This window comes from Rhineura floridana, chromosome 1 (assembly GCF_030035675.1).
Source record: "Rhineura floridana isolate rRhiFlo1 chromosome 1, rRhiFlo1.hap2, whole genome shotgun sequence".
Lineage (NCBI taxonomy): Eukaryota > Metazoa > Chordata > Lepidosauria > Squamata > Rhineuridae > Rhineura > Rhineura floridana.
Genome location: NC_084480.1, coordinates 300836119 through 300849781, shown reverse-complemented (window position 1 = coordinate 300849781; position 13663 = coordinate 300836119). Strand labels below are relative to the sequence as shown.

At 43.5% G+C, this 13663-nt stretch overlaps 1 protein-coding gene across 3 annotated transcripts in view; it reads right to left on the bottom strand.

Annotated features, from left to right (window-relative positions):
- COL14A1 (collagen type XIV alpha 1 chain) overlaps positions 1 to 13663 on the bottom strand; it is a 189534-nt gene that overhangs the window by 62481 nt on the left and 113390 nt on the right. For all 3 annotated transcript variants that reach the window (XM_061605762.1, XM_061605771.1, XM_061605753.1), the window contains exons 24-29: positions 12647 to 12763; positions 11218 to 11364; positions 7810 to 7884; positions 6593 to 6732; positions 5014 to 5137; positions 792 to 935 (exon numbers count right to left, since the gene is read on the bottom strand). In XM_061605762.1, the coding sequence (XP_061461746.1) occupies positions 792 to 935; positions 5014 to 5137; positions 6593 to 6732; positions 7810 to 7884; positions 11218 to 11364; positions 12647 to 12763 (747 nt within the window). The remainder of the gene's footprint in view (positions 1 to 791; positions 936 to 5013; positions 5138 to 6592; positions 6733 to 7809; positions 7885 to 11217; positions 11365 to 12646; positions 12764 to 13663) is intronic.

The following is a 13663-nucleotide window of genomic DNA, read 5'->3' as shown; positions in this document are numbered from 1 at the left end:
TGTATGAATGTGAAAGTTGGACAGTGAAAAAAGCAGATAAGAGAAAAATCAACTCATTTGAAATGTGGTGTTGGAGGAGAGGTTTGGGCATACCATGGGCTGCAAAAAAGACAAATAATTGGGTGTTAGAACAAATTAAACAAGAACTATCACTAGAAGCTAAAATGATGAAACTGAGGTTATCATACTTTGGACACATCATGAGAAGACATGATTCACTAGAAAAGACAATAATGCTGAGAAAAACAGAAGGGAGTAGAAAAAGAGGAAGACCAAATAAGAGATGGATTGATTCCATAAAGGAAGCCACAGACCTGAACTTACAAGATCTGAGCAGGGTGGTTCATGACAGATGCTATTGGAAGTCGCTGATTCATAGGGTCGCCATAAGTCGTGATCAACTTGAAGGCACATAACAACAAAAGAGTGTGTGTATATCAGCAGAAGAAGTCCAAGAGAGAGACCACAAGTACCTTGGAGGATAAATCCAAAATGTCTTGGTTTTTAAAAATTACATCAGGTAAACCCATCACATGGAGCGCAGCTTTTACACTTGCACCTTACTTTTACATTTTATGAAAGACCCCCACCCTGACATCTTTGTTTCATGTAAAGTGGAACAGGTAATTCCCAAGAGAATGGCACATTTACCTCCGGTATCAGAGGAAGTATGTCTCTGAATACCAGTTGCTGGGGAACATGAGCTTGTGTTTTGTGTGAGCATGTTTGTGTCCTGCTTGTGGCCTTTGGCCTGATCCAGCAGAGCTCTTCTTATGTTCCTGTGTTCTTACCATCTAGCTGCATCTCTTTGGAGACTTTATTCACATCGTCTTGTGATCGCCCATCTGTGATCACTACCAAAACCTTTGGGATCCCCTTTCTGGTCCCTGAATCAATGGTAAATAAGACCTGCTGAGCGTGTTTAATTGCCTTGCCTGTAAAAAAAAGAAAGAAAACAGTAGTATAGAGAGCATGCAATAGTGCATTTATTTAATTTGTATTTCACCTTTTCCCACAAAAACATGGCCCTAATGAGGATTAGAGACTCATGAAAAACAGTTAAAGCACAGAAAAATACTAATTACCACAGCATAAATCACAACTACCATCATGCCATTCTAAATGCTTTTTTGAAAAAAAACACATCTTCACAAGGTGGTCAAAGACTTTGCCAAATGAAACGTCTGAAAGGAAGCTGCACAACTGTGGTGCCAACACAGAAAAAGCCCTGCCTCTTATAGCTGAATGTTCAAGGTACAGGACAGACAAAAGAAATAACTTCTTCACAAAGCATATAGTTGAACTGTGGACTTCATTCCTATACGATGTAGTGATGGCCACCAACTTGGATGGCTTTAACAGAGGACTGGACAAATTCATGGAGAATAAGGCTTTCAATGGCTACTAACTAGAATGGCTATGTTCTACCTCCACTGTTGAAGGCAACATGTCTCTGAATACCAATTAATGGAAATCCCAAGTGGGGAGAGTACTGTTGCACTCAACCCCTGCTTGCGACCTTCTCATATGCATCTGGATGGCTACTAGGGTTGCCAGGCCCGGCCTCCAAGAGGTCTTCTGTATCTTTAAAAGTTGTGCAGGGGGAAGGGAGAATTCCACCTTGTGGTTTTTCCCATTACAGAGTTGCAAGAACACCTGCACTTGGCTGACTTTCTCGTCTCCTAAAGATACAGGATCAGTCTCAGGCCATGGACCTGGCAACCCTATTGGCTACTGTGAGAATGGGATGCTGGGCTCTGATGGCCCTTTGGCCTGATCCACAGAGCTTTTCTTATGTTCTTATGTGTTACATTGGCCACTATTGTCCATTATGTTTATTTTTTTATTATTATTATTATTTCAATTTATATACCGCCCTTAGCAGAATAGCTCTCAGGGCGGTGAACAAACAAGATAAAATACAATATATCATAATAAAAATCATAAAAACATATACAAACAAACAACAAAAAACACTACAAAAACACAATACGACAAAAATTAAAAATACGGATTAAAAGATTAAAATGGTTAAGAAAATTAAAATGCCTGGGAGCATAAAAAGGTCTTTACCTGGCGCCGAAAAGATAAAAGTGTAGGCGCCAGGCATACCTCTTCGGGGAGGCTGTTCCACAACTCAGGGGCCACCACAGAAAAGGCCCTAGATCTAGTAACCACCCTCCGGGCTTCCCGATGGGTTGGTACCCGGAGGAGGGCCTTAGATTCTGAACGAAGTGAACGGGTAGGTTCGTATCGAGAGAGGCGTTGCACAAGGTATTGAGGTCCCACGCCGTGTAAGGCTTTATAGGTAAGAACCAGCACCTTGAATCTCGCCCGGAAGCAAATAGGAAGCCAGTGCAGACGCGCCTAGACAGGTGTTATATGCGAAGACCGACTGGTCCTCGTCAGTAGTCTGGCAGCTGCGTTCTGCACCAGCTGAAGCTTCCGAATTGTCTTCAGGGGCAGCCCTACGTAGAGCGCATTACAGTAATCCAATCTTGAAGTTACCAGAGTGTGAACAACGGAGGCGAGGTCGTCCCTGTCCAGATAGGGGCGTAGTTGGGCTACCAGACGAAGATGGTAAAACGCATTCCGTGCCACCGAGGCCACTTGGGCCTCGAGAGACAGGGAAGAGTCGAGAAGAACCCCCAAACTACGTACCTGTTCCTTCAGGGGGAGTGTAACCCCATCCAGAACAGGGTTAACATCCACCATCTGAGCAGGGAAGGCACTCACCAACAATGTCTCGGTCTTGTCTGGATTGAGTCTCAGTTTATTAGCTCTCATCCAGTCCATTATCGCGGTCAGGCAACGGTTCAGCACATCAACAGACTCACCTGAAGAAGATGAAAAGGAGGAATAGAGCTGCGTGTCATCAGCATACTGATGGCAACGCACTCCAAAACTCCTGATGACTGCACCCAGCGGCTGCATGTAGATGTTGAAAAGCATGGGGGACAAAACCGACCCCTGAGGGACTCCGCAATGGAGAGTCCATGGTGTCGAGTGATGTTCCCCAAGCACTACCTTCTGGTGACGATCCGCGAAGTAGGAGCGGAACCACTGCCAAGCAGTGCCCCCGACACCCAACTCCGCGAGTCTCCTCAGAAGGATACCATGGTCGATGGTATCAAACGCCGCTGAGAGATCAAGGAGAATCAACAGAGTCACACTCCCCCTGTCCCTCTCCCAACACAGGTCATCATACAGGGCGACCAAGGCTGTTTCGGTGCCAAAACCGGGCCTGAAACCGGATTGAAACGGATCTAGATAATCGGTTTCATCCAAGAGCGCCTGGAGTTGGCTGGCAACCACCCGCTCCAAAACCTTGCCCAGAAAAGGGACATTTGCCACCGGTCTATAGTTGTTTAAATTATCTGGGTCCAAGGAGGGTTTCTTTAAAAGAGGTCTCACTACTGCCTCCTTGAGGCTACCAGGGACCACTCCCTCCCTCAAGGAGGCATTAACCACCTCCTTGGCCCAACCGGTGGTTCCAGCCCTGCCAGCTTTCACTAGCCAAGATGGGCAAGGATCCAGAACAGACGTGGTTGCCCGAACCATTCCAAGCACCTTGTCCACTTCCTCGAGCTGCACCAACTGAAACTCATCCAATAAAGAAAGACAAGGCCGTGCTCCGGACACTTCAATGGATTCATCTGTCACAACATCAGAGTCAAGGTCCCTGCGGATACATGCAATCTTATCTTGAAAGTGTCCAGCAATTTCATTACAGCGGGTCTCAGATGTTTCCATAGTATCGTGGGGGCCAGAGTGTAAGAGCCCTCGCACGACTTTAAAAAGCTCCGCTGGGCGGCTTAAAGATGATCTAATAGAGGCAGCAGAATAGAGCTTCTTTGCTGTCCTTACCGCTTTTGTATACAACTTATTGGTGGCACTTACCAAGGCATGATTGTATCCACTGGGAGTTTTCCTCCATCTGCACTCCAGCCTCCTCTTCTCATGTTTCATCGCTCTCAGCTCCGGGGTATACCACGGAGCTGTATGAGCTCTACAGCGAAGGGGACGCGCAGGAGTGATCGTGTCAATAGCCCGGGTCATTTCTGTATTCCACAGTGCGACCAGGGCCTCGACAGGAGCACCAGTCCTATCAGCCGGAAAATCTCCCAGAGCCCTCTGAAAACCTACAGGATCCATCCGGCTCCGGGAGCGGATCAACTTAATAGATCCTCCACCTTTGCAGAGGGAAAGAGCCGCTGTAAGTCTAAATCTCAGCAAGCGGTGATCTGTCCATGACAATGGGGTAGATGAAAAACACCCCACCATCAGATCACCATCTCCATGTCGAAGATCAAATCGAGAGTATGTCCCGACACATGTGTTGGGCCAGTAGAAAATTGAGACAGCCCCATTGTTGTCATGGAGGCAATGAAGTCCTGAGCTGCGCCAGATAAGACAGCCTCGGCATGGACGTTGAAATCCCCCAGTACCAAAAGTTCTTATGTGTTACATTGGTTATACTGGTGTGGAGGATGTTTTTTGTTAGAAGGTAAGCAATTTCACATTTGTGTTCTTTAAGAACTCTTGAGTGGATGTCATTTGGACCCAGTGAATGGTCCATTTGTCAGTTTTTAATTTGTCAGTAAGGCCTAGAATGTTGTCTCTTGTCACCACTATTGGGCTCAGTTCTTCAGACTCCCTTTCCAAAAAAGATAGTTCAGGCACAGGGATCTGCCCTACAACTTCCACTGAATCCAGCTATTATTGCATTTAAATAATTTTCGTTGGTGGTATTTACATTGTTAATTATTATAAAAAGGTTGCCGTGAATGCAATGTGTCTTGAGGGCAACTATTGCTCTGAATGACTGCACCCTGAGCTCAGAAAAACACCCAATGTGGGCTAGTATTATTTGTTTAACGATGCTAATGCTCCCTAATTGTTTGCAGTAATTATTGACCAAAAGAAGCTACTCCCTGTGCGCGTCAAAAAAATGAAAAGGTGGTTTTGTGTTGAAATCAGCAATAACAAATTATATCTGGCAATCTGGCCCACCTGTCTTGGTGTTTCCACCCTTGTATGCTATTTGCTGGATGGCCTCCAGAAGAGTCTCTTTCGTTCTATAGGCATTCAGTTTAAATTCTGTCCTGGGATCATCACTGAACTGAGCAATTGCCACCTGCATAGAAAAAACATCTCAGTCAATTCTGGCAAATTCAACAAGGGCAAATGGGAGTATGAACAAACTACAGTTCCCAAGATTCTTTGGGGGAAGCCGAGTGCTTTAAATGTCCTTTAAATGTATGGTGTGTATGCAGCAGAGCTTGGAAGTTACTTTTTTGAACTACAACTCCCATCAGCCCCAGCCAGCATGACCACTGGATTGGACTGATGGGAGTTGTAGTTCAAAAAAAGTAACTTTTCCAAGCTCTGGTATGCAGCCCCTGTCAAGATCCACTCACACAGGATCTCTTCAGGGAGTGGCAAATTTTGAAGTGCAGGAAGCTTATCATGACAGCCCTTATAGCCACACCTCCAAGGAGAATCCAAAAAATCCTGGCAGCTGTGTTGATACACAAAGGGGCCTTGTACTGCCTCATAGCAGGACCTGACTTGCCAAATGAGTTTTCAGCAGACTTTGAAACTCTTCTTTACCAGATGAGTGTTATAGTATATCATAACCCCAATAACACCTGAGTTCAATTTATAACAATTGAAGGGGTTAGTATACAACCCACTGGATCACTGGGGGATAGTCCATTAGGGTGAACGAACACCAACCTCATCCAGCCGCCATCTGCTTACCTTCTTACTTACAACCAATCAGGGGATAGTTCTGCCTTTCATTGGCTCTGAAGTCACCTATTGTTGGTCTCCCTGCCTTCTGGTCCACTCATCCCAATTAGCAATGAGGGAGAAATTTCATTCAATTCACACTTAAAGCAGAATCTATCAAATCTGCACTTTCCAAAACAACGTGGGAACTGAAACACAACTGTCCTTCAAAATTTGCACTTACCTAAATTTTGCAATGCAGTTCTTCTACCAACCAATGTTGACTAAAATGCATATATTAGGGGAAAGTGTGCATAAAAATCAACTTATTCATGAAAATAACAAATAAAATGCATTACATTGAGAAAAATAATTGGTTGCCAAAATGTGTATATTAGTCAAAACTGATTTGATTTGATCAGAAATTTGCACTAAAATGCTGATGAAATTGCAAATTGCTGCAGAAATGTGAAGAACTGAATTTAAGATTGGAAAAACAAGAAACTGACAGAACCAAGGTTGGCAGATCTTTCCATCCCTGGTGCCAATAGGCACCAGCCACCTCAAGTATGTTCCTTAAAAAACTGTGAGATAAACGTACAAATCTGTTTGGAATTGAGGGGTTAGGGGTATTTTAGTGGCACAGGGATGCTTTAATGAGTCTCTGTATTGGAATTAATTACACCCTGGAAGAATATAAATATTTTAAAGTTCTAAAGATAAGATTCAAGAGCATATTTTTCAAAAGCACTGCCATTTTATTCTATTTTCATTCCTATAATTCCAGACAAGTCATAGTAGAAATAAACATTTGCTCACATATTTAATCATGTTAATTCTCTCACACTCACTCACTCACCTGAGTTCCATCAGGGCCAATCTTATCAAGAGCTCCAACAGTGCTGTACAGAAAGCCAATTATTTTGTTGAAATTGTCATCTCCAATACTCCATGACCCATCCACCAAAAACACAAGGTCAGCCTTCGCAGCTTTGCAAACTGAAGACATACAAAGTATGTTGAATCAAATGGATACCAGGATTCTCATTCTAAAATTATTTCTCTCCTCCCCCTAACATATGTAAACCTTCCTATGGAACCCAAGAAATTTTAAGATTTCAGAGTACTCATGCGATCTTCCCTAGAGGATTAAAAAAACTTTGCAAATTTCAAGAGTCATTAAGATTATCATTGTGAAGGAAACAGACTTTGCTGATACGGACTGTTTGAATGGACCTTGCTTCTATAGACCATTTTGCATTATAAGGGAATATAAATATTATCTGTCTGTTTGTTTGGGGATTATAGGGTTAACCTGGTATACTTGTCCTGCCCTGTGGCTCAAATGGGAAGGGAGGGATTCACTGAGGATGTGGAGATTGGCACATAGGTGGCATGGCTGGTTGGAGAGCTGAGAATTAAAATCCCCCAAACTTTCTGAAGCTTGTGACCTGCAGGATGGAGCCTGTGATGTGTAGGGGCAGGTGGGCGGAGGTTATTTCTAGAAGCAGTTGGCTTTGGGAGATTTAGATCAAGGCAGATTTCAGCATTGTAAAAAGAGAAAGGGATGCAACTCTAGAGTAAGATTCTTCAGTAACAGAATTATGGTGAGGAACTGTTTAATTTCAGGGGAAGTGAGTGGAATTTTAATCTATTTTATTTTGTTCTTTTGCTCCATAGGGAAGCTACTTGCATGCCAACAGCCTTTCCTTGTTTTGCCTATGTTCTAAGAACCTCTTTTTTGTCTTTAGTAAACTTTGCATCCTGTTACGTTAAGCCCTTATGAAGTCCATTTATTTACCACGTGCACCTTAAGCCAAGTTCCACGCAACTTGAGCTGTTCTTCAGGAGACACAAGGGAGACGTTTAGGCTGACTGCAAAAAGGGCAACTTTGTAGAGATATTTCCCTTTTTCCTGCAGCAAGTCCTTAAGCAGAGAGGGTGGACAGACAGAGGCGCACACTCTGTTGTGGCTGGATCTCGTTCCCCATTGCAACACGAGACCCAAGGTGGCTGGGAGGCGGTCACAATCACTGTATTGTTTACACTCATTACCATACTACAGGAAACACTTACCTTCCTTTGCGGGAGGAATTGTAGGTTGTGGGGTAGTGGTTGAAGGAGTTGGTGGTGGCTGAGTCGGGAACGGCACTAAGGACAGAGAAAAGAATAATAAGAGGAAGCTGGCCTGTATAAGCAAGTCAGTATGTAGACATTGGTGAAATTTTGGGAGAATGTAGAAAAGGAGGATATTTTACACACTCACAAAAGAATATTACTTTGTTATTTAGTGCAGAATTTAGTTTATTGAGAATCTCAGCTTTTCTTTGTTTAAAGTTGCTGGCCTTTACAGTTGCAAAGATATGCCTGAAATCTGTGCATGTATTTCCTGGCATCTCAATTCCTGCCTAATCCAGCCTTCTCTTTGTTACCAGTCTCTGCTTCTATCTTAAGTCTTCCTCCTTCCTGCAAATGTATCCCATGGATCTGGCACTGAACTTGGCCCATATGAACATGTAGATGAATTGCCCTGGCAATTCATGAACTCAGCTTCTGCTTCTGACAGCTTCCTCAAAATTACTCCCCAGGTACAGCCACATATCAAGACCTTTAAAGGATGGGCAGTAGCTCAGTGGTGGTGCATCTACTTTCCATGCAGAAAGGTCCCAGGTTCAATTCCTGGATAGCATTGTGAGTGTACCCTGTCTGAAATCCTGGAGAGCCACTGCCAGTCAGTGTACACAACACTGAGTTAGATGGACCAATGGTCTGACCTGGTATAAGGCACCTTCTTATGTTCCTTTTTTGTTGCTATGTTCCACTATCCCCGATCCTCTCGGGAGTCATTACAATCCAAGATCATATCATGAAAAGACTTCCCAGGCATAACTCAGTTTCCAGCACTGTGGTAGTGCTTCCCTCACTCCTGATTTGTGTGCTTTTAAAACACAAATTAGGAGCAAGGCATGCTTCTATGTTGATGCACTTTTGAAAATATTAAATGGGAAGAGTGTACTGTCTTTGTAGAGATGCATGATTTCCATCTACTGTCAGAGAGACAGGAAAAACCCTAAGGTCTGCTATTACTGCTATTGCCATCAAGGCCATGTGTGAAGCTGCAAGTACCATGGATTAGAGACCAGAGGTTCCCAAACAGTGGTCCACAAGCTTCACTCAGGTGGTCTGCTGCATGTCCATATTAAATATTCATATTGATGTTTAACTGTATTTTAATACTTCTTTAGTTTCTTATACTTTGTTGAATTACAATTATAATTCTATGGAATGCAGATTGTAATATAATAAAATGCAAAAAAAGTAATAAAAGAAGCAATAAAAATATAATTAAACATTATACAGCTTCTGGCACAGCCCATGACAATTGCTACATCTGGCAGAAAAATCATTAGGTGATTAACCCAACAGCATTTTTCAAGTGGTCCATGGGGGGATGAGGAGTTTGGGAACCACTGCATTAGACACCATAATATTGTGCTGCTCTTGCCTTCTACCCTTGGTAACCTTTTAGCATTTCAGGGATAAAAAAGGGAAAGGTGTGCACTCTGGGCAGCTACCAAGAGGTATGCAATGCCAAGATGGCTCTCTCTGTTCAAACTAGACAGTCAGGTTTCAGTACAATGAACATGGTTTTATTGCCTGTTCAACATGCACAGTCCAGAAGTCTCCCATCCATGAGCTACCACCACATTTCCCTAATATTGGATAAGAAGGGCTTCAGAATAGTACAAGTCTTCCCTTTGTAGGACACCCACTACTATTGTTTTTATTTATTTATTTATTTTATTTCATTTTTAAACCGCCCATAGCAAATAGCTCTCTGGGCGGTGTACGAAAGATTAAAAGTACAGAAATACAAAATATCACAATAAATAAACTGAAACAAAGAGATTTAAAATTGTAACATTAAACGCATTAAAATGCCTGGGAGCATAGCCAGGTCTTAACCTGGCGCCGAAAAGATAGAAGCATGTTGTTATGGCCATATGGAATATGACTGGGCCACAGCTCACTGGCAGAGCATCTTCGGTTCAATCCCTGACATCTCCAGCTAGGACTAGGAATGCCCCCAGTCTAAAACCTCAAAGAGCTGCTGCCAGTTCTCATAGACAATATGGAGCTAGATAGACCACTGGTCTGACTCCTTATAAGGCTGCTTCCTCATTTCCTAATATGGTACTGTGTGTGTATTGTGGGCAACTGATAAGCACAGCTGGAGAGCGGCACCAGGCATTCAGTGGCAAAACCAGAATTCCCAACTCACTGTTTGCCATAGCTGCACAAACAAGCAGTATGTTAAGGAGGGCATTTGCAGGGGAGAAGGCATGGCCAGAAGAAGGATTTCTTCCCACAGACCCATTCCCCCCCTGACCAGGAAGCACATTTAGGAAACTCTGCCTGGGGTGAAACAGCAGGTAGGAGAACAATTAATCACCCTGCTCCCCCCCATACCATTTCTCCCCCTCAAATTCCTCCTGCTTCTTCTTATTTGCACCCTGGGGGGGGATGAAAATGTGTTGGGAGAGGATACTGTGTTTGCTGCCAAATAAACAGTTCTGCCCTAATATGTGAATGGTGATGAGTGACACAGGCCCTTCCACTCCTCCCTACCCACCCCCATCGCCTCAGAGCACACTTTTGTGTCATTTCATTTCTTTTCATGTGCAGCTCTTGCTTAGCCATTTTCATTGTAGCTTTTAGCTGGGGGCTTTTGAGACAGCACCCAGATGCTTGATTTCTATTCTCACAACTGACAGGGGGACCCCACCCTTGTCTAGCAGCATTCTTTCAACCCAAAGTTCTTAGTCTGCCTATCCCAGGAGTAGCGCTGCCCTTTATTAGGAAGCTGCCTTATACCGAGTCAAACCATTGGTTCTTCGAGCCCAGTGTTGTCTGCGCTGTCTGATAGCGCATCTCCAGGGTTTTCAGGCAGGGTCCTCTCCCAGCCAGGGATTGAACCTAGGACCTTCAGCATGCCAAGCAGATCCTCTACCACTGAGCTGAGATATTAAAGACTAATTTAAAGGACTATGTTTACGTCACATTTATGGCATGATAGACAGAACAACAAGAGCTGTTCCCAGTCATTGTAGACAATACTAAGATGGACCAATGGTCTGACTCAGTGTAAGGCAACTTCCTATGCTGGATACTCAAACTGAAGGTTTGGGATGTAACACAGACGATTCTGCTATGCTGACTAGGCAAAAGCCAGAAGATCAGGTCCCTAATGGTGATGCCAGGCCTAGACAATCCAGAGGCTTCATACTGCCTGACAGTGGCAGGGGCCAATGCTGCATTCCTATCTGAACAGGGCTCTGCCCCTGAGGCCTAGCCATACAAATTCACAGGTAGCCTACTGAGTTACACTCCAGCCTCAATTCATGAGCTTCCTGATTCTAGCTGCAGAGTCCCCGGCACTATAATTGTGAAAATATTAGGAAATTTTTTATAGTTTTCACTTACATGTTGTCTCCATGATGCTGGCCCCTGGCCCCTCTATTTCTTGAAGCTGTGTATAAATAGTGATTTTATATTCTGTACCAGGGATGAGTTCAAAGAAGCAGTGTCTAGGAGTTCCTCCACCAAGCAGCACTTCTCCCTTTGTCCCATCTGAAATTAGAAATACAACTTTGTAAAAATTAGGACTTAATTGCCATTATCGAAAATAAAAGTAACACAATCAAGTGGAGCAGAGTGAGTAAAAGAACACTTCGAACTGTAATGTCAGGCGTTATCCTTTTTTTTTTTTTTTTGCTAATATTGTGTAATGTACTATGTTATTATCATGCCTGATGCTGGCTAAGGATAACCTTGCATTCATCTGATGAAGCAGACTCTAGCCCACAGAAGCTTATGGCACAATGAATTTGACAGTATTTTTTTGTTGGTTGTTGCTACATAAATAATTAATAATAATTACAAATGAGATGGCGATCACTAGCAAATTGAAAACACACAGGTGCAGTTATGATACATTGCAGCCAATGGGAGCCTGTACTTGTACAGCTACTGAGAGAATTGTTGTCAATCATGACATGAAATAGAGATGATCTTGGGAATAGTGAAACTGGGAAGTGGATACACTTATACAAACAAACATCCTTTAGGAAAAGTTCATATAGCAACTTCTCAAGGTAGGTTTCACAAAAAATGTGTATGTTGGCAGCAGGTATGGACATGTCTTACAACATAGGGCAAGCAAATGTGCATAGAGCAGGATCACAATAAGAGGCCTGGCCCCAGTCTACAGTTAAATGTCTATATGGACTCTATGGTCTCTCATCATTCCTGGTGATTGGCCATGCTGGCTGGGGCTGATGGGAGTTGTAGTCTAACAACATCTGGAGGGCACCAGGTTGGCTACCTCTGCTGTAGATTACTTTTCAAGGATAAGATGCCAGTTTTAAGTTGGAAGTTGTAACTCAGTTGATTTAAAGTGCCTGCAGTCAATAAAGGGGCAGGGACAACAAAAGAGAACTGTATAAACCTCACTGGATTGAATGCAAGTTGACCAAGAACTCTTTACTGTGCTCTTGTGCTGCTTCCATTCATTACAACGGACAACGCAAAAGACAATTCTCTAGTATAGCCATTATCAACCTAGTGCCCTCTAGATCTTTTGGACTACAACTCCCATCAATGCTAGCCAGTGCTGGATGGGGCTGATAGAAGTTTTAGTCCAAAACATCTAGAGGGCACCAGGTTGGCAAAGGCTGCACTAGTGGATTTTGCCCATGACTATTATTGCCAGGCCTGCTGGGGGTGCCCATCATTCCATGCAAGGTGGGTCACATCATGAGAGGTAAGTTTTAAGTTTCACTATAATACGGTATGTGAATAGTAATGATGAACCAAGTAGCAAAATAGATGTAATGTCACTATGCTGACTTACCAAGAAGAGATTCTATTACAATCCTGTAGGCAGTTGCATGCCTGTGAAGTTGCCACTGAACACATATACTTGTCATGCGGACTTGATAAGCTCCCAGATTTGTCACTCCCAAATACACTGCAATGGAGCACACAACATTCATCATTTACTCAAGTGTTTTTAAAAATACTGACAATGGCACATGTGCACGCTAAAACACAACTGCTAAGATCCAAAGAGCTTCTTTACATGGGCCCAAATCAGAGGGTGTTCCTGGTATGATATCTAATGTTATGTTTGAACAGCAGACACACATACCCCTCCCCTCCCCCTATACACACTACAGTGTCACACACTGCTTTTGAAAGTAACCCCTTCTTGCAGTTTATTACAGTAGGGCCCCGCTAATACGGCGGGTTAGGGACCAGGCCCCCGCCGTAAAGCGGAAATCGCCATAAAGCAGGGCCCCATAGACTATAATGGGCCGCATCGCGCAAAAATGATGTCAAAATGACATCAAAATGGTGTGCGACGGAAAAAAACTGCCGTATTAGTGGAACAAGTGCTGTAAGAGCGGGGCCTTTCCCTGACTGAAAACCGCCGCATGAATGAAGTGCCGTAAAGCGGAACGCCGTAAAGCAGGACCCTACTGTATTTATTACATTTATATCCCACCCTTCCTCCCAAAGGAGCCCTGGGAAGCAAACACACAAGTGATAACACAATTAAAACATCTAAAAACAATCCTAATACAGCTGCAGACTGGGAAAGGTCTCCACTTTTTTTCCTCTTTAATTCAATTTTTATGCATGTTTCAACTAGTAACAACCAGAGAAACATTTGACGTAAGCTCAGGAAACGTCTCTGCTTCAAAGGCTTGTTGAAAAGTTTCAAAAGTGATTTGCTATGCATCATAAAGGGGGGTGGGTGGGAGAGGCTGTAAGAAATACAAACCCAAATCCCCTTTGGGCAAGCAGAACTACTTGCACAGTCTTTGGATCCCAGCCAACATATTCACCACGGATAACCAGCTACCAC